The following is a 27,561-nucleotide window of genomic DNA, read 5'->3' as shown; positions in this document are numbered from 1 at the left end:
TTATTTTTAGAAATGCCACGTGTTTTCAGTCGTGAAATTATTACGTATTTTTGACTAATTAGTACGACTGATGTTTGTTGCCTTTATATATATGATAAAGAAATGTTTATATGTAATCAAATCATTTCTTAGAATAAAACCTTTATCTTTGTTTTATTCTAAAGTTAATGTTTTCCGGCTTTGTTTTGATGACCTTTCACCCTAATGTAGCATCCTGGGAAAGGTTTTATGCGTTATCACGTGACTTCTTTGTGTGCTGAGAGCTCTCCGCGTGTGAGTCAGTGAGCCCACTACACCAGTTGAAATTGCTTTTATGTCTAAGTTTTAACTCAAACTAGCACCCCAAACTCTCCAGATATACAGGAGAGACTCTCATCTACGTGAGTGTGCTGAGAAAGGAAATGATAGAAGTGTAACTAGCGGAAAAGAACACGGAAACGTGCGGATACCTGACTGGACTCAATGAAAGATATGGCGGTGGTGAGCCATCGACACGCACGTCACATTATGGCATTTCAGGGCGGACCTGCCCCGGCCCCCTCTCAACAGGCCATTCTGACGGCTGCTGTGGCTGTGCCATACTATCAAGTGGTTCCTCCACAGGACGTTCAGCCGGATAGGCCGATAGGATATGGAGCTTTCGGTGTCGTTTGGTGAGTAGAGAAAATTCGACCCCTATTGTTCCCCATTCAAGTCTGTTCACGGAAAGCACGAAATAAATGTGTTTCTGAGGAAAATCAATTTTGCGTTACTCGATGTTACTATTACTGCTAATTAGGCATTAGAACTGTACATATTAAATGTAGAGAAATTGTATTTCCGAAGTTTTCTTTGTGTGACATGTTGCAATGATCAGCTGTTCATTGACAAGACCTTGTCCCGGGGTTAAACAAAGACATCACATGGTCCTCTAGTTATTTGTCTAAGTAAAGTCTTGATTGAATGCATATATAGGAAAAGAAAACAAAGTAACTGCACATAGATCTGTCATTGTTTTGAAATGTTCAATTTATGAATTAATACAGATAGGAATTAATTACAGAGATGTATTTAGCAGTGTAGAGGATCCTCTAAATGCCATGTTGACTTGTTGGAACATTGTTATTTATTATTGTCTGGTGCTTTATTTTTGTAACCATATTATTATGATGTAAGTGTACTCTAAATACTGTACTCTTTAAGTGCTGGTGAAAAATATTTGCGTCATCACTGCTATTTACTAAAGCCAATATACCCACCTACTTTGATATCACCATGAATAAGTTATTATGACAATTCATCTTTTGTTTGTTTGAAATTTTTCCCATTGTTCTCCACTCCCAGTGTAGTAAAACAAACCCATGTTTTCTTTAAAAAAAGAAGAAGAAAGAATTAGGTTCAATATTCCATGAATAAATATTTATTGGTCTGTATCTTTAATTATTAAAAGATGAGAGATAATTCATCAATAAAATAATGTTATTAATTACAAATATTCATGTTTCGAAACATTTGATTTGCAGAGAAATAAATATATATTACCTGAGAAGCTATAATAATACATATTTCTCAATATGACAGAGTTCATTCCTCTGAAGCCATAGTAAGCATTACTCCCTGCTGATCAGAGCTTTATTGTAGAATCAGCAGGGATTTTACCCTCATCTGCAGTGTAATAAAGTCAGTGTGTGAACTAGATTCTTCACACATATACCAAACCATACACACTGAAAGGAATGCTGCATTTCATCAGCAAGCACTCCGAGCAAAGAAATTTGTATGTCAATAGAGACAGGGAAATGGTTTAATTTTTAATGGGAAATACATTTTTAACACATTTACAAATTAATTTCCAAAGATGTTTAAGTGAAGAAGTTTGTATTTTGAATTTAAAGATTGCATGCTTCAACTGTTTACTTTTCAAACATACACATGTTGAAAAGGTTAGGGAGGAATAAGAATTTAATAATTGTATACGGCAAAAGTTATCATGTTTATTAATTTTCTGAATTATCAGACCAGAAATGATAGATGCGTAGAAACATTGACAGGGAATGATGTTAACATTGATTTATAAACTAAAAATAAAAATTTATATGAAATATTCCAAATGTTTAGGTTTTGAATTTGGATGCACTCTCTCTGAATCACGGGGTATTCAGATAGATTTAGATCACAGATATGCAATGTTCTGTAATTTATACTTGCTGGAGAATGCTGTAAATGTTATCATGTTAGGATTTATGAAGGGTCACCCTGTAGTCTAATGATAAACTTGATAAAATAAGGAAAATAAATTTTTGTGATGACTGCACACTTAAGAGATCACTCTATGCTGTCCATCTGTCTGCCTGTTACATCTTAGAACTTCTAAAGTTTTAAGAGGTAGGACTGATTTTTAGCATGCATATTCCTTATGTGAAGGTCACTTGATACAATTATCTCTGATGCCCTCACAGGTGACACATTCCTAAGAACATTCTAGTCTATACATGAATGCATTGGGCATCACATTTGTCAAAATTTATACTTTTCTGTTTGTGTTGCAATATTACAGCAAGTGTCCCATATTTACAAAAGGGGAAAAAGTCAGATGTGTCGAGGGAGGATACATGTCAGAAATATAAATAAATTATTGGCTTTAATAAAAAATTTCCAGATGCATTTTATTAAAACGAGGTCAGTTATTGTGTACAAATATGGCCTGTTCAGTTTGATTTAAGAGGACAAAAATTGTTTACAGTTACGATTTGTGAAGTATGACATTGACATTACTATTGTTTATTTTTAAGGTCAGTGACTGATCCACGAGATGGTAAAAGGGTAGCTTTGAAGAAGATGCCGAATGTTTTCCAGAATCTTGTGTCCTGCAAGCGAGTGTACAGAGAGTTACGGATGTTGTGTCATTTCAAGCATGACAATGTGAGTACTGAACCGTGTCATTGACTCCTTTCTAATCACTTCAGACTGAAAACACAACATCCTTTATTAGGTCGTTGGCCACCTCTGACCTAGTTCTGTCATATGAACCCATAAAGTACTGATGAATGGTTTTGCTATTTAAAAAAAAATCTTGGATATCACTCTTATGGATAATGAACCTTTTGCATGCATTTAAAACCCACACCAAACCATCCATTTTATTTCATTGTGTGTATAAAATTATGAAGTGGGGGGAAAAAAGAAGACTTTTGACTTAACATGCAAGTTTATGAAGTTGTGGTTGCCAAAATGCAACATCTATCAGTTAAGAATGTATGAACTAAAACCATTATATCTGTATGCACTTCTTTGTTCTTATCAAAGTGGTGAAGCTCATCATTGGGTTATAACACAATTTTCCAGATGTGAATTCATGGAAAGTTTCATCAGATTTGACAGGAAATGGTCATAGGCAGCTGCTTATTAATAAACAGCTCTTTTTTTTTTAATTCTAGAAATAGTATGTCCAACAATCCCATGTATATTGCATTTATGAAGGTCAAACTTCAAAATATTGATATTCCCTGTCTTTTAAAACTTTTAAAAATTTACTTATTGAAGTGGGTTTTTTTTTAATGCAACATACCCTTGTCTAAGGACTATTGCTGAAAGGGTATACACCTCCCAATATGATACTTCTTGTAATACATCAGGGCTCTCAATTATGTATTTTGGAGCCACCAAAATGACCCATTCCCACTGCAAAATAGCCAACTTTTTCCCAATTGTATAGTGTTAATTTTCCCAATTTTCATTACCCAAAAATGAATTGAAATAAAATCAAGTGCACATAAGACAATAAACAATCGTGAAAGTTTAAGAAGCAAATAGCAGTATCAATTTACTTCACACCAATGCTATTCATATACTGGTTCTCGAGTCATTGATCGTGTACATTTTGTTTAGATATAAAGAAATGTCTTTATAGTGATGAGACTAGTTTAGTATAATTAAAGAACAATTATCGTTATTTGACAAACAATGTTAAGTATTATAAAAAGTAAATTCAGTATTCCATATATAGGATATAGCTAATGCATCATTCAAGTAAATCTAATTAAAGTAATACGACAATAGAACAAGAACGATTCTGTCTCATTGCATTTAAACTTATTTTGTTTCTCACTGTGAATTTATTGAAATCTCAAAATAGCGCGTTTACATAAAAAAAAAATGATGATTTCCCTGTACCTCAACCTTGTCGGGAGAGGCTAGTCCTCTTCCGTGTCCACCCCGTTTCCACGCAGCTCACCTCAATTAAAATTTCTGGCTTCAGGTAAGCCTACATGTGATCCATTAAATAAATGAAATACACCAAGTGCTGATATCAATCAGAAAATGTCCACAAAATGGTTTTTTAAAATTTCTTTTTAAAAACACTTTAAAAACATTTGAATGAGTTAGCAGCACCAGTCTCTACCTAATCTGTCCATATTCTGAAAGCATCCATGTTAGCAATGGAATTCGGGGGGGTCACTCGTGAGAGAGACCAATCACTGCAAGTCAAAGTTAACCATTTATAAGCAGTGCCAAAGGAAGTCTTAGACTCCAGAGGTTTCAGTATCTCCAGTCCTATTGCCATACTGTTACTTTTGATATACACTTTAGGAATAAAATGTCTAGTGTGTTCTATTGGGTTATATACAAAAACATGGGGTCATTTTGCATATTGCCTATAATATAAAGACTACTCCATGCTTCTAATGTTTTTATATGTCCCTATTGTGCAAGTAGATATTTTTATATTTACTATGTATTTATGAAATTTTAGTAACCAGGGACATTGGTTTAACAAAAGGTCACTTGAGTGTCAAATTGGCGTGTAAAAGTCTTGTTCACAGCAGTGTTTTATGGAGAATTACAATTTATAGAGAACCAGCAAAGATAGATTGTTCTCATAAACCATGGATAATGTAAATAACTAATATGAGGTTGAAATGCATGACATGCTGCTCATGATTTAACAATCTCTTATAAACACTTTAATGGTAAACACTGAACAGAAATTTTGTATTGTTTATCCATATATATGTTTAAAAACCAAATAATTCATTCACAGCAATGCGAGAAGCAGCTGGAACATTTTCATTCTCATGTCGTTGCATTCATTACCACCATTTTGATGACGAATTGAATCCCAAAATAAGTGATTTTCAATCAAATAATCAAAGTTATCTGCTCTGAACTGAATTTGGCAATAAAGTATCAGACACCAAAATAAACAAACAAAACCGAAACTACAGTGGATTGTGGTATACCAAATTAGTATCCAGAGAAGGCCTGCTTAGTGTTACTATGGTTATTGTCCCATTGAATCTCACTTTACATATTCTGCATTACAGCGATATTTTTTGCACAAAACTATCTTGAATATTCACACAGTATAGTCTATTACCAGACAAGAAAACTTGACAGTGATTTGAGAATTGGGTTTTATCATATCAAAAATGATAACTAAGAGAATTCTAAAAAGTAAAGTGGAATAAGTTGTATACCAAGAAGTGAAAGCTATCAATCAGTGCAAGGTTCAGACAGGGTGTAAGCTGATATAGGACCTGACCTTTCATTTGAAGTCACCTGAATATACAGGTGCAAGAATTTACACTGCATAGGTTGTGACGCACTGTGAAGGAAGCTATAGACATCTAATCTATTAACAATTTAAACATTTCTGAATTGAAAAGTGAACTATTCATGCTTGTATCCTGCAAATTATTACAGTTAGAATGTAGGTCATAGAAAGGAATTGAATGAGTTTTGACGTAACAGTTTGCACTCAGTCAGATGTAGATGCGAAAAAAGATGAAGCTATGAAAAGAAAGATGCAGATTTGAAAGGAAAAAAAATTGTCCAGAAGAAAAGTTAGTTTAGCTCTATTTGGCACTATCTGTTTGAATATGATTGTGACATGGTCCCCCCCCCCCCACCCCCACCCCTTTTAAAAATATTTTTTAAATGGTAGAATTATTTTCGTAACGACCAAAGGGCCCAGCAAGTGTGTAGTGTTAACATGACAGTTAAATCAGTGCTGCTGTAGAACTGTCAGCTAGAAATGTATAAAGACCCTTCTGACCCCAAAATGAAGATGGACTGATCAATGACCAGTTGTGCAGGGGTCATTCATAAAATAGGTCATTGTAGTGATGCAATTATCTGGGAAGAATGTAGGTCAATTGAAATGATGAAATCTCATGATGCATGATCTGCATATTTTTCTGTTATTAGTACACTTTCACATTTGCAGTGTTATTTTGTTTAAGATGTTGGCGAGTCTTTTCTTAAATTTATTTTGACCTATAACTAATTTGTGTTTATTGACAGGTATTATCATCACTGGACATCTTACAACCACCTCATATTGACTTCTTCCAGGAAGTGTATCCTTTTTGTTTCCTTATTATCCCGTAATCAAACCTCCCCTGTACGCAAGGAAAGGGCCTAAAGGAGGAAATTTGTAGGGCACATCCTTGTTTGTTCAATTGACAGGATACAAAACAGTCTGTTTCATCCAATCAGAAAACGGACATACAAAAAGTAAATTTTTATAGTGGTTCTAAGATTGAAAACTCTTTAAACAGTTGAAGTAAATGGCAGTTCTTAAGTAATGTAAAGATTAACATTTCAATAGCTTTGATCATTGTTTTCATGTCAGAGAGACATTTAGTATGAAATGCACCTAACGAGTTCATTGACTAAAAATCAAATAGAGCTCTGTCACTACCTAAAAGGTGACTGTTCTAAGGCTTCATTATGTCAACCTGTATTACCATTGTGTCAGACTGAGCACAAATAATTCAGCTTTGTGCCATTGTCCTCAGAAGTCAGACCAGGTTCTATTAAGACTCCTGTATTTTTTGGTTCCTGTGGCTCAACAACACCCTCATAAGCAGTAATGACTAATTATACTTTAAGTTCTAAAGTTTAGTGGTAAATTAAACAGTCATAACTTTTGGGAAGTATGAGAGTGCATGATTACCTGGCAATACTTCTAGGGTTTGGAAAGGTCATATTGTACACATTTCATTGTCTAGACTTTGTTTTGATTAATCCTTAAGTTTGCTAGTCCGGGATGGGATTGATAGTCCTATTAAACTGTGTACCAGTAATCTTCGTACAATTCGTAGTCCAACTGGTATTACTCAGTATATAAATAGCAATGTCTGTAGCTATTGATTTTTGATATACATCCTACAAGGTGTTATCATGCCAAAAAACCAATATGAAGGGATGGATTCTATTTTGAGAATATTATATATATAAACATAACAGACATGCATGTATATAAAAAAGAAAAAGAAAAACAATCTGTAGCAATCGATTTGTGTGTAGGCAAAGTCAATATTGATACAAGTTAGATTATAGTGAATAGATTGTACTACAGAGCAGTAAAGTCCTCTGGAACAATTATTTGTACTTTACACTTGGTACTCCGTATTAAGTGCACTTGTTCACTTGAGGTGACTAGCTAAAGTTTAAACATATTTTAGAAGTTTATCATCCACCTACAGTCCAGATAAAAGAGAAGCCATGCCTGATAGTGACCTTATGTTGACCTGTTTGGACAGGCTGTTGTAGCCAGTCCTTCCACTGGGTGGACAAAGGACCACTAGTGTATATGTAAACAAAGTACTGAATGGTAGCTAAGAAGGACATTTAATGGTTATGTAACAGTGGAAGGGTGTAATAAGTCCCTATAATAGTGCTTGATTAAATAATTTAGGAGAGAAATACTTGTTCTCTCCAAAGAATGAATGAAAGAAAATTTCATTTAATTTGCTGCTTTAGGCAGAGATAATCATCAGCTGACATTTTTCATTGATTCTCTTGTAAAAATTGACTGGGTGGGTTTTTTTTTCTAGTTGGGTAGAGGGAGGCTTGGTACATAAGTATTTTAAAATTTGGTTATCAACAGTATTTGTTTTGTCATAGGAATTTCTGTTGAAGCACTCTACTTATCAGTCAAAATAATCACTTAGAGGATCAAGGCAGAAATTGAGGCTTGAATGAAATGCTTGTCCAAAAGTCTTACAATATGTGCATGTATATATATTGTAGTACGAACAATGTTTTAAAAAATTGATCAATGATTTTAAAATTTCAATGTTGGATATTTAGGAAAAGCTAACGATGGAAGGGATATTTATTTTTTGAAGATTAAAATAACTCTAGGGAACAGGGACATGTATCAGGGCAGATATGGCAGAATTTTAATCATTGATAATTGAGAGAGAGAAGAATAACAGTTTTCTGACACAGGAAGCCATTGGGAGAAAGAAATTCTGTAGAAAGTTGTACTGTGGCTTAACCCTGATATTGATTGGATGGTGGTAAAAGCATTGTATGAGAAATTCAGAAACCTGGATTACTTGAGCAAGATTTGTTGACAGGTTAAAGATTTCCTTGATGACAATATATTGCCATGGTGATTGAGTCTCATTTCACATAGAATTTTTAATTAGAATCCATCTCTGATTCATTTTTGTTGAGTACATTGTTTTACAAACAATGAGTAGGAAATGAAGTACAATGCAGCCTGACTAGGATGTTGTGCAATGTAAAATGTTTAGTGCTCTTTATGTACTGTTCAGCTCTTAAGTTTGAATACTGCGTGTGCCATTTCTAAACTTCATTCTGAATGTTTTTATCCATCCAAATAGTCACAAGTGAAATAGTGATACTACCTTTTATGCATAATTGTTTTCCTTAACTAGTTATTAGTTATGTCATCACGCCATTGATGCAAAGTGATTTGCATAAAATCATTGTTTCCCCTCAGCCGCTCACATCAGACCACGTCAAAGTCTTTCTGTACCAAATACTCAGAGGTGAGATCACTTATGTAGTAGTAACTCAGTGGAACTTTCATAGACTAAAAAAACTTAAATGCCATGTAGAAGGGAAAATATTTTGTAAGCTTAAATGTCACTTGAGGTTGGAAAAGTTCAGGTTGAAGGACATGTATAAAACAAAGTCTGTAACATGTTTTTGATATGTTTGAATGTGTATATTATAAAATGTATTACACAACATGTTAAAGCATGTCATGTTGGTAAACATCATGAAATATTATACGATTATCGCAGTACATAAATGTCATTGAATGTGCTAATGAATGGTGTTGTGAATTGTAGGTTTAAAATACCTCCATTCTGCACGTGTATTACATCGAGATATCAAACCAGGGAATTTACTAGTCAACAGCAACTGTGTATTAAAGGTTTGTACCAATTACACTGGAGATTAAAGGATCAGCTAGCTGCATGCAACACCAGTTTTACTTCATTAAGTCATTAGATTGAGATAATAAAATAAAGAACTCCTACAGACATACAACAAAGACATAGTTCTCTTTTTGCCTGAAAGTGCGAGACTTCAAGCCCCACTAAGTACAATTTTCAATGTGATCTGTGTAAAAGATAAATGTTTCTACAAATACAGTTTCTCGCTTAGGCTATGTTGAAGGAAATATTACCTCTTTGTTAATTGCTTTAGAAATCTTCCTGTTAATTACAGTAGATGTAGTGTATTAATATATGCAAAAGAATTATTTTACCTATTAATAGCTTAATGAGTTCAAAATAATTTTCAGAAAACTAGGTCGAAAAGAAAGTGTTATTCTCTCTTCTTTCTACAAAGAGATTCAAGGTTTCTGTTTTCAGACATTTAGGAAAAAAACTCCTGCATGAAAAGTTTTTTAATCTCATCTTTCTAGCAAAATGGCTACATACTGTTCATCCTTTGATACATTTCAGAACAGTGAAAAAAAGTTATCTTAGATCATTACAGTCCAACAAATTACTCGAGTCTAAGAGCAGAATTTGTGATAAAAAAAATCTCTAACTAAGCTGTTTGTTGTAAAACCAGGAAGAGAATTTTTACCCACATCTTCTGTATGTTACAGATCTGTGATTTTGACCCACATCTTTTGTATGTTACAGATCTGTGATTTTTGACCCACATCTTTTGTATGTTACAGATCTGTGATTTTTGACCATATCTTCTGTATGTTACAGATCTGTGATTTTGACCCACATCTTCTGTATGTTACAGATCTGTGATTTTTGACCCACATCTTCTGTATGTTACAGATCTGTGATTTTGGGTTAGCTAGAATTGAAGAACCAGATGAATCCATCCATATGACACAAGAGGTTGTGACTCAATACTACCGTGCTCCAGAGATCCTTATGGGGGCCAAACATTACAACTCAGGGGTCGATATCTGGTCCGTTGGCTGTATATTTGCTGAACTACTGGGACGTCGAATTCTCTTCCAGGCCCAGAGTCCCATTCAGCAGGTCTGTACATAGATATACAATATATCAAGCAGAATTTTTAGTTTTCATGGATATATATGGTTACTAAATACTGTATAATTTCCTATGCAGTACTGCCTTTTACCACAAATACCAGTCAGTACATCACAAGGTTTATTTTACTGGAGGTGTAAATACATACATGTGGATGAATTTGAATCTGTTATTGTTTTTGTGGATCTTGGACCTTGTTGAGGGAAGAGATGTGGATGAATTTTAATCTTTTGTAATACTGTTTTTGTGGATCTTGGAACTTTAGTGCAAAAATGTGGACTTTTTAGTTTTCTCTTGACTTGTTTCACACAAAGATCCATCAGAATGATTGTGTTTAAATTGTGGGTTGTCATATTGGTCTGTGGAGTTTCAGATGTGTCTCACTGCTGTTTTGACTGTGATAGGAAGTGTGTCTTTAGTTTGCAAGCTGTTCAACTAAAATGCATTCAGGTTGTGCTCTATCAGATAAAAAATAAGGTGTTGTCTTCGGCTTGCATAAATATGATATGCTTCCACTAACACATGACAATATTATTGTAAGATAAAGTTACTAAGCAACATATCAACAGCTGACATATGTGTTTTAGCAAGTGCAAGTGAACATGTGTTCCAAAATTGTGCAATTTTCATATTTGAAGAAAAAAGTTAATATAATTATCTTGTAATGACGGTAATTTGTTTATTAAATTTGAGAGAGGAAGACGTTGGTACATAAAGCTTTACATTATGTCTTACCTTGCAGCACCCACTGGCTTTAGTGATAAAAATTCACAGCACTGATTAGAAGCATGATTAGCTGAAGAAAAATTCATTTATTTAATGTTACTAATTTGCACTACGATTTTGGTGAAAATGATGAAGTAATAAAGAATACCTTTTGCTTTCAATGCTTAAATGTGCAATGGCAAATAATTCATTACTACGAAATAACATGAGTACAATATAGCAAGATGCATTGAACTATAACTCTGATCATAATGTGTTGTTAGAAATGAGATTCTATTAATGACCTGGATTTTTAACAGCGCAGCAATTTCATGTATCAATTATTCATGAATGTTGGTAGTTGTGATCTGACAGAGGGATAAATTTGACTCAAATCTGTGTATTAATATATTCTGTGCCATATTAGCTAGATTTACACAGAGGTGGATGATTTATCTGCCAGAAATAGATCAAAAGTAAATTTTGGTGTAGCTAGTGCCCTGTGGTGTCTGGCTAGCCTTCCTGATGCAGTAACAGATGGGTTTTTTTCCTCCTCTGTTGTGTGTGTAAGCTGCTCTTTTATGATGGGAATCTGTATTGTTAGATCATCCAACAGTACACAAATACCCTCCCAACAATCACTGAATAGCTGGCTAATCCTTAATCACCATTGCTATATAGTCACCAGTTGCCATCATAGGTCAGAGGGAGTACTTGTCAGAAAGGAATGGATAAAGAGACACTTCAATAGTTAGAAGTCAGTTTTTTAAAATGATTTTAGTAGTGTGCACTGCTGTTGTTTCTTTGCCATTGTGGCAGTAAATGGTCTGACTCTGCAGAATTGTGGAATGCCTTCGAGGTCATTAATCTAAGATCTCAAGTCTGATAAGGCGTGATCCAGGTCACTGTTTTTAAATCTTGTAAACAAACCTCAATGACAAAGGTGCGAGTCCTTTGTCAACACATATTCTTTACATTAGTAACCAATTCCTCAGGGAAATTTTAAAAGTAAAGCAATAAGATCATAGTTTTGGATCAATATGTTGTTTCTGATGCATTCTGTAGAACTTCAGAGGGGATACTTTCTTTGTATGGTAGATAAAAAGTGCTGAACATGGCTTTGACTTTCTATCCATCTGCAGCATGAATTATGGGCTCCTAATGAAATGGACTTTTCTAGTTGGGTCCAAATATGGATAGCTTAATGAAGTAAATGGCTCCTTGTGATGGTTTTTGCCCTGGGGATGACACTGAGCTGACCAGTGGACAAATGTTTCACCTGGCCAACACACAATGCACAGGTGATTGTACGTGTCAGCACTTGTTAGTGGACAATGGAAAAGGTTCTTTGTACCTGTTTAACTAATCCAACCCCCAAATATCCCACCTCAACTGAACAGTTAACATTTCAGCACATAAAATGTTCTAAACTAAAATGTTGGTGTTTTTTTAAATATCAAAGGCTTTGCAGTTTAATTGCAAGATAAGCTGTTTTGATGTATAGTGCTAGTTATAAAAACATATACTAATAGATATTGCATGCTTTTAGTCTTATGTACAAGTATTGTGAGAGTTAATCAACCTTTTGGAGGAGCTTTGATGCAGGTGAACCTAAATTGGTCATTAACAGCAAACATCTGTCACACAAAGATGTAAATTTGATATCATACACAGCAGCTTTCAACTGATATAACAAGAAGCATTTTGGCGATGTGAATTTGTGTATATGATTAATTTTATATGGTTGGTCCATTCATGTTATTGTTTAATTTTAATATCTTCATGAGTCAAGAGGAATGACCTCTTCATGGATTGTTTTTGATTACAAAAATTTGGCTTTCAGTTTGGCCATTCACCTGTCTTCTGTTGAGTTCAAGGCTTGGACTTTATTCGGGTTTTATGTATTTTATTTTATTTTTCACTTTTACGGGTGCCCCACATATTATTTGAGAATGGTCGTGATAACTCAGTGGGTAAAGCTTTCGCTTTGTGGTCGGGAGTTTGAGCCCCTTTCGTACCATGTCTATGTCAAACCTAAGGCTTAAAGATAGGTAGTGATTACTCCTTTGCCAAATGCTTAGCGTTTAGAGGTGAGAGTTGCAGGTCTTTCAGATATGACCTTGAAAATAGAGGTCCTGTGTTGTGACAGGCATTGCCATGTTAAAGAACCCTCATTACCATACATAGGTCTAAATTTGTGGTACTTCACCTACATCTTATGATGTCTCAGCACGAGTGAACAATTCTTGAAGGATGTAGAACAAGTGAACTGAACGAAACTTAGTATTTGAAGCGTCCTTCTAGACCAAACTGTTAAAATTCAGAAAATGATAAATTCCAAAGAAACCATATGTAGATTAGATGAAAGATGATGCATCTTTTGAAAGAATACTTTTATATTTATAGCTGGACCTGATCACAGATCTTTTGGGCACTCCAAACCTTGAAGATATGAAAACAGCTTGTGAAGGGGCCAAGACTCACATTCTGCGGTCAGCACACAAACCGCCATCCCTAGCTGCACTGTACACTCTCTCCAGCCAGGCTTCCCATGAAGCTGTGCATCTCCTGTGTCGCATGCTTGTGTTTGATCCAGTAAGTCTGCTAAAGTCTGTTGTATCTTGGTGAAAGGTGTATGTTGGGGTGAAAGGACTAAAGACAGGTCAAAGGGTAAACGACTGGATAAATGTCATGCATGAATTATCTTATCGAACACCCTGTCTCACAGCTTATACAGTGAATGTCTTTAGGATATTGACTTGATGTTCCATTACTGGCTGAGAAGTAGCCAAGGGCACACTCATCAGCAATAAATATCCAATCAATATACAGATATCTTGTTTTATTCCAACTTGAAAATGAATAATTATGGTTTTTATACCAAGGACAGTTAGTTTGGGGTTTTCTTTTGAGAAGAAAAAAAATTGTAGACAAAAATCGCAATATCAGGGTTGTTTATTCCAAGGTTTGAATTATTGATTTCTGTCAGTAACCAAATAACCTTGGCTTCATACATAACATCATTATGCACTCTCTTTGTAGGAAAAAAGAATAAAAGCAGCTGATGCCCTTGCTCACCCTTATTTAGATGAGGGAAGGCTGCGCTACCACTCCTGTATGTGTAAATGTTGCCATAACACGTCTACGGGACGCCAGTATACCTCAGATTTTGAACCGGTGTGCCATCAGCCTTTCAGCTATGGCTTCGAAGATGGACTGACTTCAGTGCATCATTGCAGAGGTATATATAGTAGCTGACTTTGAGTTCAAATGGAAAAGGTTAAAGAAAAAGAGTGTGAAATATTCTTAAGTATTTCCTGCTGTATAATTTCAAGCCCTCTGTAATGTTGCAAGACAAACTCCAATCCCAATTTCATTGTGTAGTTGCAAAGCCTATGCTGTGCAATATACTATAAAGGACTATGTATGATAGAGCTCTGTTTGTCTCCCAAAATCAACAGGCATGAGGCTTAAAAAATCCAGTGTATTTTGTGCAAGAATCCCTTTGCAGTGCAGTTGTTATTCACAATTTGATCAAAATGATGTATTGGAATTATGGCAACATAAACAATGTTCTGTACAATTTTCAGTATTTTAATATAAAATAGTTGTTTTTCATGCAGTATTTCTAGTTAGAAAATGTGAGTGCAGACTTGGACAAAATTTATATTTATGCCATTGAAACAAATAGTATTAACAAGTTGAAGGGTGTTGTTATGTTGTAAACTGCAAATGACTTATTTTTTTAATAGCCAAATTATGAGAAACTAATGGACATAATATTTCTTATAAAATAAAAGAAGATAATTTTTATTGGCAGTTTTAAATTTTTATTTTATGAGGGTCCAGAAAGACTGTTATCATACATAGTCCTTTGATTAATTTTTACTGTAGAATAAGATATGATTAGTGCTATATGTAGTTATAAGAACTGGAATAAAATTTAGAATGAGATGGCAGAAATACTTTGTAATATGAGAGGATAATGACCATGAAGTGTACAGTCAGTAGTGTCCTGCTGGAGTGCGTACATTTTGTTCAAATCAAAGTATAATTCAACTGAATTTCCCTTACTTTTTAAAAGAAAACAGTTATTTCAGCTTATAAAAGGACGAGCGTAGGCATCAAGCAACAAAGTGATCTATTATAGATGATATTATAGTATTAAATTATGTATATATCCTTTAGCTCAACACATGCTCTCCATTTCCTAATTAAAAAAGATTTGCCTTTCAAAGATGAGTAATTAACGTTTTAATCTTGTTAAAACCACTTCTTGATGTTTCTACATTTACCTTGGTAATTTTGGGCTGAAATTCTGTATGTACCATACTCAATCTTTGTAGAACTTTCGCAGCTCAAATGAATTCTCAGAATAAACTCACCATGTGTTTTAGAAACAATGTATTGATTCATGAAATTTTGATACCGGTATGCAGAAATTAAACTTGCAGCATTCTGACCCAGTTCTTCAAAATTAATATTTTTATGAATATTTCCAGGTTATTTGTCTTAAGCCACTAGGTTTTATTTTTATTTTATTTTTTTCTTCAGAAAAACTACACAAATTCATTATAGAACAACAACAGAAAAACAAAGTTCCTTTATGTCTCAATCCCAATTCCATGTCATTCAAGAATTTTGCAAGGTATGGTATAGAATGATTGAATCATAGTGTGTTTTGTAGTGCATATGAAATGTTATTAACTTTGTGGTGAATTTGATATCCAAAAAAAAATTATGGAAGCGCACATAATTAAGAGACCTGTTTATTTTCAATGTATCAAACCCAACTTACTAAACTTTGTTTATGTAAAGGGGATAGCACTGCAACTGTGAACAGTTTTGCAAATATCCTGGACATGGATTTAGAACAAATATATTGCGATTGTATGCGACATCAATTTGGATTAACCTATTTATCAAATTAACTCTAAACTTTTCATCAAAATTGTTTTAGATGGGAAAGTGTAAGAATTGAAAGCACCATTGTAAATGCAACTGTATACTGACAAACTTTGTATTGTGTTTTAGGGTACCCTATACCGGGGAGGGGTCTTTGAAGAGGGGCAGATAGATGTGCTCATGTGAGAAAATTTGAATTGTCGCGCAGAAACCTTAGCATCTCATATGCCTGGCTTTTTTGTTTTTTTTTTTATCTGTGCTTGTTTGTGATTCATCGTTGCAGTGACTCCCCTTCACTTCATTTGCAGTCATTAAAACCCCTGAGCTTCAGTAATAACTAAGATATCCTTGATTACCATTTCTCCCATCTTTTTACAATTAAACAAAATTTTCTAATTTCATACTCATAAAATCTCCCGCCTGTAGAAAACATTCAGTAAAGATTTATGTAAAACTTAATTAATGAACATGTTTTGCTTTGTTTATGACTACGAGGGAAGAAAATGAAGGAATATTTCAAAGAAATGGAATTTCCAAGTCACTTCAACCACTGAAATCTATTTATATAGGCAATATTAAAATGATAAAATCAACCCACAATCTATATCAGCCTCTCTTAAAAACACATTGTATTGGTATTGTTTGTCAATAATTTCATGTTCGATTTGCTTGTTTCTTTATATGGTCATTGGTATTTGTACAGTTTCCATCACCAAAAATAAGTCAGGAATAAGTGCACTTCAATTAGTTGACTCATTATATTCCTTACATTTCAGTTCACAAGTCGCCCAACCTTCAGAACTCCCTCCGTCGCCACATGTTTGGGAGTGAAACTGCCACACCAACAGAAACCTGTGATAACAAATATGGACCAATTCTGTACAGAGAAACAGATGCAATGTAATTCTATTATAATGAGGATCTCTTTGGGTTAAACATAATGAATTCCAACGTTTGCAATTGAGTTCAAATGCATATAAAATCAAAGGTGCTCCCAGTGTGAGAAGTTTTGTATAAATCTTGAACTGCAGCTGTTAAACAGTAGTCATTTCACATTGTTGTATTTGCATTCATTGTGCGGGTGTAATCAAAGGGAGACAACCCTCATTAAGCCACTCAATGTTACATTTGATCTGATCCATTATTTATCTCCATTTGAATTCCATTTTTGTTCCATCCTAAGTTGCTCAGCAAAAATTTTACAATGAAAAACTCAGAGATGGCATTTAGATACATGTACTTGGTATTTCGTATGGTTTGAGATATGATTGTACATATAACATGGTAAATTCTTACAGTGTAACAAGTCCATTTGCCATTTCAGACACATGTGTTACAATGCAACATGTAAGTTTAAGTATTACTCTAATGCAGATAGCAACTGTCCATGCATTACAAAGTCGAAATGTGATCTCATTTTATTTATCTTCTTTTTATGTAGAATATATTGGATTTTTCCTTTTTGTACAGCATATGCACAGTTGCATTAAACAACTGAGAATTACTATATTTAATATGGAATAATTTAATTTTAAGTTCATGGGAGGTATATGAACTCAAAGGTTTTTTTTGTACGGAAAATGTATTGCTTAGATATTGAGAGCAAGTGTTCAAAACATCATTGCAACATGCTCAGGGAACAATAATGACAGCCTTTAGAATTTAAAGGTTTTTTTGTTTAACGTCTTGGGTAATTAATATTTCAGTTGACAACAAGTGTAATCTTTTCATTGACGCATGTTTAGATGTGCAGTTTTATTTGTAATATGAGAAAATTTTATTGATCTTACCAATTATGAATTTCTGTGACGAAACTAAGAGGAATATAATGTGAATTAGGCATTATATCGGAATGTGACCACACTTCAGAATTTAGACTGGTTACTCTTTAGTGTCATTGATGTTGTGTTACATTTGTCAATGCCTTATATCCATGTCAGGTATCAAATGGATAGGAAAAGTGATGAGTGTGGAAAAATTGAAATTATCAATTTTGTAGTCATGTTTTGGTTGTCTGTAGTTCCCTCCCCTTTCATAAGGAGTCACTTTGTAAACTGCATTCCAAGTGTGTCCCTCTCTATATGTGTACATTCTCATTAACCACCTAGAATTGTGTTTTTGTGTGTAGAGACATCTGATTAAATGGTTGCTGTTTTTTATGCAAATAAGAGCATGGTTCCTGAGTCTGTGTATCTATGAACAATGAAAAGCAAGTATCCTTTATAAATTTGGTTTTCTATTGAATTAAGAATTAAAAGATTATGAAGTTTTTGTTAAGTATTTGGAGAATATAATAGCAATCAATAGTTTATCATGTGTCATATGTGTGGATGATTTGTAAGTATATATATATATATATATATATATTTGCATTTGTCTGACAATGGGTTATGGTGTTGTAGCGATTTTTATAGCTACCGGTATACAATGTATTTTGGATGATTTTGATCATATATATACACATCAAGTGAGTAGTGACGTTCATACTGGGTTTTTATTTACTTTTTTTTTTTTTTTTTTTTTACATCATCTGAAAGGATGCATGCAGAGTAAATTTCGTATGAGCCATCATAATGTTAATATCATATCGGAAGTCTTTCATGTGTATTTTATGTTGAAATTCAAAGTATTTGACATCTGCAAAATTTCGAACAGATGGGCATTCCCGGCCACAATGTAAGCCTGTGTGTGATGCAATGACAAATAGTGTAGTTCAAACTTAATCTATAATACCAGTAGCATTTCTTTCATGCTTTGTGGATAAATCTTGTCAAACCAAAGGAATCTATTTTAGTGGTGCTTAACATGTGTTGTTCACAATGGATAAGAATGATCCAGTGTTTGTCTTATGAGTGAAACTGTTGGTGTCAACATTTTCTCCTGTCAGTGTAAAAATGTGTGTTTTTTTTAAAATAGCCATTACATGTATAGTATGTATCTATGTATGTTATAATTCCTTAAATATTTTAGATCATGCTAGACATTGATTTTCTATATTATGTTATTTCATGAATTTTAATTATCAGAAAAGATTTAACATCAAATTTGTAGAGTTGTATATTTTACAATCTGTCAGAGAAGCAGTGTGTTATACGAGGTCAGTATAAACTTGGCCAAGGAAAACCCAAGTGTATAAGTGATTTTCCTTTTTCTGAAATATTTTACAAAATCAGGTGTATAAAAATTAAAGTAAAAGATGCTGCTTATTCAGGTGGTCACATGACCAGTCATTATATTTCTGTTTGAGGTTGCTGTAGATGCTGCTCCTGGCAAGAGGAGAAAAATGCCAGGTTATTTATTGTTTGTAGAAATTCTAGATGTGTGTATGACTCTGGAGATGCAATATTGTATGTCTTTTTACATGTATTTAAGAATGAATAAAACCAAATGATACAAATATAATTGAATCTGTAGTCATAAATTCAGGCAACTGTCCTGCTGTAGGGTAAAACAGCTGCATTTTCAGCCGTTCTCTATACATTTATTTGCGGAAAAGATGACAAATAATGTTGTTGCAAGGCCATGATAGTATAATATACACGCACTTGAAGGTATTTAGGATGAATGTTGGGAAGTCCAAATTTTCATATTTACACCCCACGCAACGAGTTGCAAGGTGTAATTAATGTTTTTGACCTGTCCTCTGAAACCACTTGACAGAATTTCTTGAAACTTTTAGTAAATAAGGACTTGAAGTATAGTTGTGCTTATTCTCATGAAATTCCGATTTGATTTTTCTCTAGTGAGTTATGCCCCATTGCAGTTTGGCCTCTGTCAGTCCTGTTCTTATCGGCACAACCACTGAACAGAATTTCGCATAACTTTGTATTTGATATGGACATACCGTGTAGATGAGCATAATCAAAGGAAATTCTGATTTGATTTTTAGCACAGCTGAGCTGAAAGCTTGAGTTTTTCTGATCACTGTCTCTCTGTAAACTTTTGCAAAAAGCATCCTTGGGTGAAGGGGATTCAAGTTAGTTCAAATGAACGGGCGATAGTGAAAATAGAGACAAATTTTCAAAAAATTCTTCAGAACCAACAGGCCAATTTCAATCGAACATTGCACAAAGCATCCCAAGGTGAAGGGGATTCCCAAGTTTGTTCAAATGAAGGGCCATGCTTATTTCAAAGGGGAGATCATCAAGAAAATGCAAAAAAGGATTGGTTCATTTAAAAATCTCGAACCACTGGGACAGAAAAGTTAAATTTACATAAAAACATCCTGACTGTGCAGATTCAAGTTTGTTAAAACCATGGCCCCCAGGGTTAAGATGGGGCTACAATAGATGATTAAAAGTTTTACATGCAAACATAGTGAAAATCTCAAGAACTTGCTTTTATTTTCATATTGCTGAAATACATGTTATATTCTTGATTAACAGATCACTCACGAATTTATATTCTCGCGATTTGATGTCTACCAGTCATTTCACGATGTTGCAAGTAAACAGTCTCATTACTACCATGCATGCAGTTGATAACGTTTAGAAAGAAAACCAATTAGAATTTTATCCTGATATATTATAGCAGTTTTATACGGTGTAAAACTCGTGCATAAAATAATCATACAAGTGCAAAATACTTTTGGATTGTATTGAATAGTTCTTGAAAGGGAAAATATGAGTGAAGCTAATTAAATACACATCCTCCTCTCACGATTCTGGACATTATTTAATTCACACTCCACCGCAGGAAAACATATCAATATAAAATGCCTTTATGCAAATATCCACATATAAGAGTCATGTACTATTGCAAATGTGCATGTATGTATTCAACTTGGTCATTCTCTATGCTTTTATTTTATTTTTCTATGCTACGATATGGCGTGAGATATGCATTGTGTCAAGCATGCTGTGGTACTTCAACAGGGGCGGATCCACGAATTGCGGACACTTTCAGGTCTGGGGGCCGCTTTGAAGTCCTAAGTGGGTCCAGGACGAAGCCCTGGTGGGGGCCCAGGGGACAAAGCCCCCCGGAAGCTCCTGGATTTTACAGATTTTATAGGGCTTGAAATATATCTCCTATTTAGTCATTTGTACTATTTTCTATCATTTTTTATAAGGTGAAATTAAATAAAATGACGCAAATTTTAAGTTTTTTTTCTCGAAAAAATTAAGTTCTCCCAATAAAGTAATTCGAGAAATCAAATGATTTCGTCATTTATTTCTCCGGGAGTGGAAGAAATTATTACTTCTTTTATCGTTTAATACATTTTTCTAAACAAGATACCACGATTTACATTAAATTTGAAAAATTTAGGGGGGGGGGGGTGCCGGCTGAATTCATGCACACATTAATTGAATTATTACTCCCTTCAATTCAATTGTAGCGCAATGTCATCAATTCAATGGTTGATAGGATGATATCATTTCATACGAAAAGAGCAACAATTCAACTGTGACTTAATTCCTTCTCTCCTCGTGGAGAATAGGGCCATGAACAAGTCCTCTCCATTTACTTCTATCCTGGGCTGATCTTGCTTCCTCTGTCCATGACCCAAAACCTAGTTCTTTCCTCTCTCTTTCTATTGTTCTCCACGTTTCCTTCGGTCTTCCTCTCTTTCTTTTTCCTTCTGGTGTCCAACTAAGGGCTACATATGGGTGTGTTCTTTTATCCATCCGTAGCACATGTCCAATCCACTGCCATCTGCGTGTTTTTATCATAGTGCTGATCTTTGCTACTCCTGCTATCTCTCTAACTGCTACATTTGATATTTTCATTGGCCAGTAGATCTTTAAGATTTTCCTAAGACATTTGTGTTGGAAGGTATCTACAAGTTTTTCGTCCCCTTTTGTCATTTTCCAGGTCTCACTGCCATACAATAACACAGCTATTACATTTGAGCTGAAGAGCTTCATTTTTGTTTTTCTGTTGAGTTGGTTATTGCTCCAGATCTTGCGTAGCTTATGGAATGCTACTCTTGCATGGCCAATTCTTCTTCTTATATCTTCATTAGTACCTCCTGTCTTGCTTACTGTTGCTCCGAGGTAAATGAACTCATCCACATCGTTTATGTTGATCCCATTGATGGTTATTGGTGTGATGTTTGCAGCATTTAGACGCATAACTTTGGTTTTTCCTGTATTGATTTTTAAACCTGTTCTAGCTGCATATCTGTTTAGAGAGTTCAGTTTTTGTTGTATTTGATCTTTGCTGCTAGATAATAAAGCGATGTCGTCTGCAAAATCTAGATCGTCTAATTTTGTTGTCATATTCCATCTTATGCCTGAGTTGTTATCTGCTGTTGTCTTTTTCATTATCCAGTCAACTACCAGGAGGAACAAGAAACCCGACATGTTGCATCCTTGTTTGACACCAGATTTAACATTAAACAATTCAACTGTAGTGCGCATAAATTCAGCCGTAAAATCAATACTATCACAAATATCATGAACGCGCGCAATAATTCAGAATTTAAATATATTATTAATTACTTGAACATATCTTTACTTGAGTTGTTGCACGCATCAAATGGATTGATGATATCTTTAAATAATTAAAAATATCTTAAGGTAGTACTCTACATCGTCATAATGGCTGACTTCCTTTAAAAACATGGATGAAAAAATCGATATCAGCAATATTTGACTTTTCCTTTTCCATGTAAATACCTAGGCGAGTGGCTCAGTAGGTTAGAATACCGACTGCTGAACTGTAGGTTACGGGTTCGAGTTCAGTAGGGGTTTTAAATTTTTTCAGATTACCTTCTATTAAAACTGTATTTTCTAATAAAATAAAGTAAATTTGAAAATTTTCAACTTCAAAATATTGTTGTACATATCCTCCACTTTTCATCTACATCAAATTTCTCTGGTGTAGCATAAATCCTTAAATTATTTGAGTTTATGTTAATTTGACGCTCCATATAGTTCTTTACGGGGCTGTTCGATATGTAATGTCTATTGTACGATATCTCAAAAGCATTCGACTCAATAGTGAAATGAACATTACATCCCTTCAAAGTATTCTCCGCGGTTTGAAATTCTCTGAATCCATTTCTGAAATGCGTCACGGTACGCTGATTTAGGTAGACCTCTGAGGCACTGACTGATGGCTGAGCCAAGGGCTTATCGGGACTTGTAATGCCGACCAGATAAGAACTTTTTAAGTTTTGGAAGAAGGAAAAAGTTGCATGGCCTAGATCTTGAGAATATGGTGGGTGTGGCAAGACGGTAACCTTCTCCGACTTCAAAAATTGCTTCACAAGCTCAGATGTATGTGATGGAGCATTGTCATAAAGTAGACGAACATGCCTAAATCCTGACACAGGGCGTCTTTTAAAATATTTCTTGAGATGTTTTAGCATAACATCTCGGTAATACCGACCTGTAACACTTTTGCCCTTCGGCACCGGATTTTGTACGGCTATACCATCACACCAGAAGAATATGCAATAAAGAACCTTCTTTGTGCTTATGGTTCTTTTGGCAACTACAGACCTTCTACTATGTTTAGTTAGCCATATTTTGTTTCCAATTTTTCGTACTGGTTCGAAATAGTGAACCCATGTTTTGTCACCAGTAACTGTTTGCAAATTGTCTTTGATTGAATTTGGGAAACATTTTGAGCAATTGCTTAGCTGTTTGTACTCGTACCCGGTTTTGGTCATCTGTCAATATATGCGGTATCCATCTGGCAGAAATCTTTCGTACTTTCAAAATACGCTTCAAAATGAAATGCACCCGCGATAGAGATGTGCCAACAGCTTTGGCAATATCACGAATCGTGTATCTGCCATCACTTTCAATTATTTCCCTGACTTTTGATACATTTGCCTTGTCTGTTACAGTCACAGGTCGGTCAGATTTTGCTGCATCTTTGACGGACTCTGTGTCAGTCAGAAATCTCTTTCTCCATGCACCTACGAACTGTCTCATAAGATACCTTATCAGACCCATAAACTTCTCCCAAATCAGTAAAAATTTGTATTACCGAATGACCGAGTTTTGTGCGAACTTTTATATAAGCTCCAATTTCTTCAATATTCTCAATCCGTTTCCCAACCATTTTTACAACAGTGGTCAACGACTGGCTCTTTTGAAATGACTTTAAGTTTAACATTATGTGGAGCTGAAGGCTCGTGTTTATACCGTTGGAAAGGTATTGAATAGAGCTATTCAAGAGTATCATCATCCACGAAATCGTGCAAAGCGTTATCGTGCTGCGGTACAATACACATTACATATTGAACAGCCCTCGTACGTGCTGATACTTTGTTTACCTGATCAAAATAAAGGGCTCACGGCGGATGTCACCCGTCAACAGGAAATGCTTACTCCTCTTAGGTACCTGATCAAACGCTGGTGTGTCATCGTCGGAAACCCACGGTCGGTCGCACTACGTTAAACGTAGTGAGTTTCCGACGATGCTGGTGTGTCCAAGGGTCTGTGTTTGCCGCTTACTTTGATTTTGTAGGAATTATGAGATTGATCACTGTTCGTTGTCACTGTTCGTTGTCTTCACTTTTTCATGGCACGTCCGTATCATATAGCACGGGTCTTTCATACGGTATAATGTTCGTAACTCGTGTAGCTAGTTTTATTGATTTGTAGAGAACTTCTATAAGGAAAGCGTTTTAGAACAATAAGGACAAATTGTTGAAACATGTTTGCTCACTTTTTCTTTTTCTCTGGTTGTAAAGTTTACCTAGTTTATCGTGTCAAAGATCGTGCTCTTTACATTAATAGTGTTAAACATGGTGATTTTTAAAAATTGAATTTCAGCGAAGTCACAAAATCAAAGCTATACAATTTATAGATTTATTCTGTACATAAGATTATCCCTCAATTCAATATTAATGAAGTACTTAGAAGGGTACAGCGGCATAGAAAGGCCAAATAAAAAATTATTCGTTCGGACGAATTAGCAAATTGTTCGGACAAATTAGTGAAATTCATTCGGACGAATTATCAATTTGTTCGGACGAAATAGACATTCGGTTTGTACGAATTAGTAAATTGTTAGGACGAAATAGAAATTCGCGCCTGCTCGTGTCCCCTTCTCACTTTAACAGGTGGGGGCAGGAGTATGTTTGTGCCCTAACACTTGTGGGACACCAAATGAAATCCTCATCTTTATAATAATGTTTGATAACATCCTCCCCTTGATTTTGATATTAGAAATTTATATTCTAAAATTATTATTTGCTATAAAGATATGGAGCGCCAAATTAACATAAAATCAAATAATTGAAGATATCCTCAGTTATTTGAAGATATCATCAATTCATTTGATGGCGCAACAATTTAATTAAAAATCTCTTCAAATAATTAATGATATCTTCAATTCTGAATTATTGCGCACATTAATTGAATTGATGATAGCATTAATTCTTCAGCTGAATTGATGCGCGCTTTAATTGAATCAATGATCTCTTCAAATTAATTAATGATATCAACAATTAAATTGATGCGCGCTACAATTCAATGGAAGAGAGCAATAATTGATATAATGCGCGCATTAAATGAATTGATGAGAGCAATAGTTGAATTGATGCGCACATTAATTCATTTGATGAGAGCAATAATTGATTTAATGCGCGCATTGGTTCAGTTATTGCTCTCTTCAATTGAATTAATGATATCTTTAATTCACTTGAAGAGAGCAATAATTCTTTTAGAGAGAGCAACTATATAATTAAAGATATCTTCAATTCAACAAATCCACAATTGAATTAATGATCTCTTTAATTGAATTGTTGCTCTCTTTAAAAAAATTGATGCGCGCTTTAATTCCTTATACAAAAGCAATGTAAATAATTAAAGATATCTTCAATTGAATTAAAGAGATCATCAAATTATTTATACCGAGCTCTAAATTAATTATTGCGAGCAATGTTTCTACGAAATTGATGCTCTCATCAATTTGAATTGAATTGTGGGCATTAAATCAATTATTGCTCTAAATAATTCAATTGATGCGCGCATTAATTCAATTGATGAGAGCAATAATTGAATTGAAGCGCGTGGGGGGTGATATTGACAAATTAATGCGGATTCAGTCATTTGAAGATGATATTTCGTTCGTTGTTCTAGTTTTTCGTTATATAGGATACTCAAGATTTTGGACGCATCACATGAAGTAAGATTTTGCTGTGTTTGTGTGGGATTTTCTATCATTTGATCAAACAACAGATTAAACCGGTCATCAATACATGAAATGCACCAATAAAAAGACGTTCTGAAGAATTTTAATATTTGGGTAATTTTCTCAATGAATTATAGTCAATATTGCAAAAGTAACGGTGGTTTTCATAGGAAAAGTGTTTGGTAAATATGGTTTTTAGCAAGATTAGAACAGTTACAGATAGTCTTACAAAATTCTGCACGATTTTTTTTTAGTTTTCCAATATGCGGTTTTTTCCCCCAAGGTTTTTTTTTGTTTTTTTTTTTAACAAAGAGGGGGTTATTAAGCTCTCAAATTGTCCGCTATGCCATCGACTTGTTTTCTTTGTTCAGTAATCAAGTACATGCTATCATTTATAACCTGCCTCCCCCTTCGCCTCAAAAACGAAATTCCAGACTATCCACAAAGTGAATGGCAGCTGAACCCCCAGCGCTGGATCTTGATAGGAGGGATACAGGCCTTGAGGTGGCCCACTATCAGAATTTCACCATCGTTTGGGTGATTTGTTTTATCTCCATCACGATATCTACCAGATCATCATCACTGATATCTGAGAATGGTATTCTCGTTAGTCTAAAACTCTTCATTCGTCTGCAGATTGGTTTAGTGCACACATTAAAGTATTGTGCAATCTGTGTGATTGTCGTATCTTCACCGAGCAACTCTCGTAACCTTTCTATATTAATGTCTTCGTCGGGCATACACGGTTCTTGTTGAGGCCATCGTGGCGTTTGGTACCCGGTAATATCATCGTCTGTACTGCAACGAGAGGCCCTCTTACAAAATCGTGATGAGATTTTTCATTTGGATATCCATATTTGGATTCTGTAAACTAATTTGCATACAAAATTAACTCAAGTTCTGTTAGACAAAATTTACTTTTGTGATAAAAAATTCAAATGTGTCTTCAATTTTCACCTTTGTCTAATAAAACTGAATTTTGTCCACACAAAAATGGATGTTAAGTACAAAGTCTCTAAATCAACATTTTGTGTACGAATTCAATTTTGTCTCAAAATTGACCTTTGTTATCTAATTTGCAAATTAGATAACGAAAGTTAATTTTGTATGCAAATAAGTTTATATTTGCATACCTGATTGACAAAAAAATGAATTTAGTCATGACAAAAATAAAATTTTGTCCACTGAAAGATAATTTTGTATATATATATAGCCTATGTAAAAAAATTTATTTTTTGTCATTACAAAAATGAAGTTATCATAAAACTATGAATAACATATTTTTGAAAGACAAAAATGCTTTTGTTATGACAGAATTCAATTTTTGTGTACACAACATTGATTATCAAGTCCCAATCGGCGCCCCGTATTAAGACACGTTATAAAATTAGAGGAATAAATGTGAAAACGACGTGCCATACATGCCAAATGGTGCCGTCAATAAATTGAATATTTCGAAGTCTTTCTTCTCTGATATCAAACACTTGCTCAAAAAAGTTACATATTCTTTTAGCAAATCAAGTTTGATATTGATCTGAGTGTTTTCATCTTTTAGACCGTAAATATCTGCTGCTATTCAAGCATTTTA

At 34.4% G+C, this 27,561-nt stretch overlaps 1 protein-coding gene across 2 annotated transcripts; it reads left to right on the top strand.

Moving 5' to 3' along the window:
• The first annotated feature begins 230 nt into the window (after positions 1–230).
• LOC125677980 (serine/threonine-protein kinase NLK-like) lies at positions 231–19,283 on the top strand. Of its 2 annotated transcripts, XM_048916104.2 has the most exons (11): positions 241–653; positions 2,772–2,901; positions 6,283–6,338; positions 8,680–8,786; positions 9,093–9,178; positions 10,050–10,259; positions 13,383–13,571; positions 14,019–14,217; positions 15,531–15,624; positions 16,011–16,063; positions 16,658–16,746. In XM_048916104.2, the coding sequence occupies exons 1-10, from the start codon at positions 463–465 to the stop codon at positions 16,051–16,053; spliced, it is 1,305 nt and encodes a 434-aa protein (XP_048772061.1). In that variant the 5' UTR covers positions 241–462; the 3' UTR covers positions 16,054–16,063; positions 16,658–16,746. The 2 variants fall into 2 exon arrangements, with proteins under 2 accessions (XP_048772055.1, XP_048772061.1); XM_048916098.2 differs by lacking the exon at positions 16,011–16,063 and having other exon boundaries at positions 231–653; positions 16,658–19,283.
• Positions 19,284–27,561: the final 8,278 nt, after the last annotated feature.

The sequence above is a fragment of the Ostrea edulis genome, chromosome 1 (assembly GCF_947568905.1).
Source record: "Ostrea edulis chromosome 1, xbOstEdul1.1, whole genome shotgun sequence".
NCBI lineage: Eukaryota > Metazoa > Mollusca > Bivalvia > Ostreida > Ostreidae > Ostrea > Ostrea edulis.
The sequence above is the reverse complement of the archived record's forward strand: the minus strand, read 5'-3'. Positions and strand labels throughout refer to the sequence as shown.

Excerpts from the sequence above, each read along its gene's own strand:
- LOC125677980 (XM_048916098.2), top strand. The coding sequence starts at position 463 with ATGAAAGATATGGCGGTGGTGAGCCATCGACACGCACGTCACATTATG. Across the intron at positions 2,902-6,282 it reads GTCATTTCAAGCATGACAAT|GTATTATCATCACTGGACAT; the intron begins GTGAGTACTGAA and ends GTTTATTGACAG. Across the intron at positions 10,260-13,382 it reads CCCAGAGTCCCATTCAGCAG|CTGGACCTGATCACAGATCT; the intron begins GTCTGTACATAG and ends TTATATTTATAG.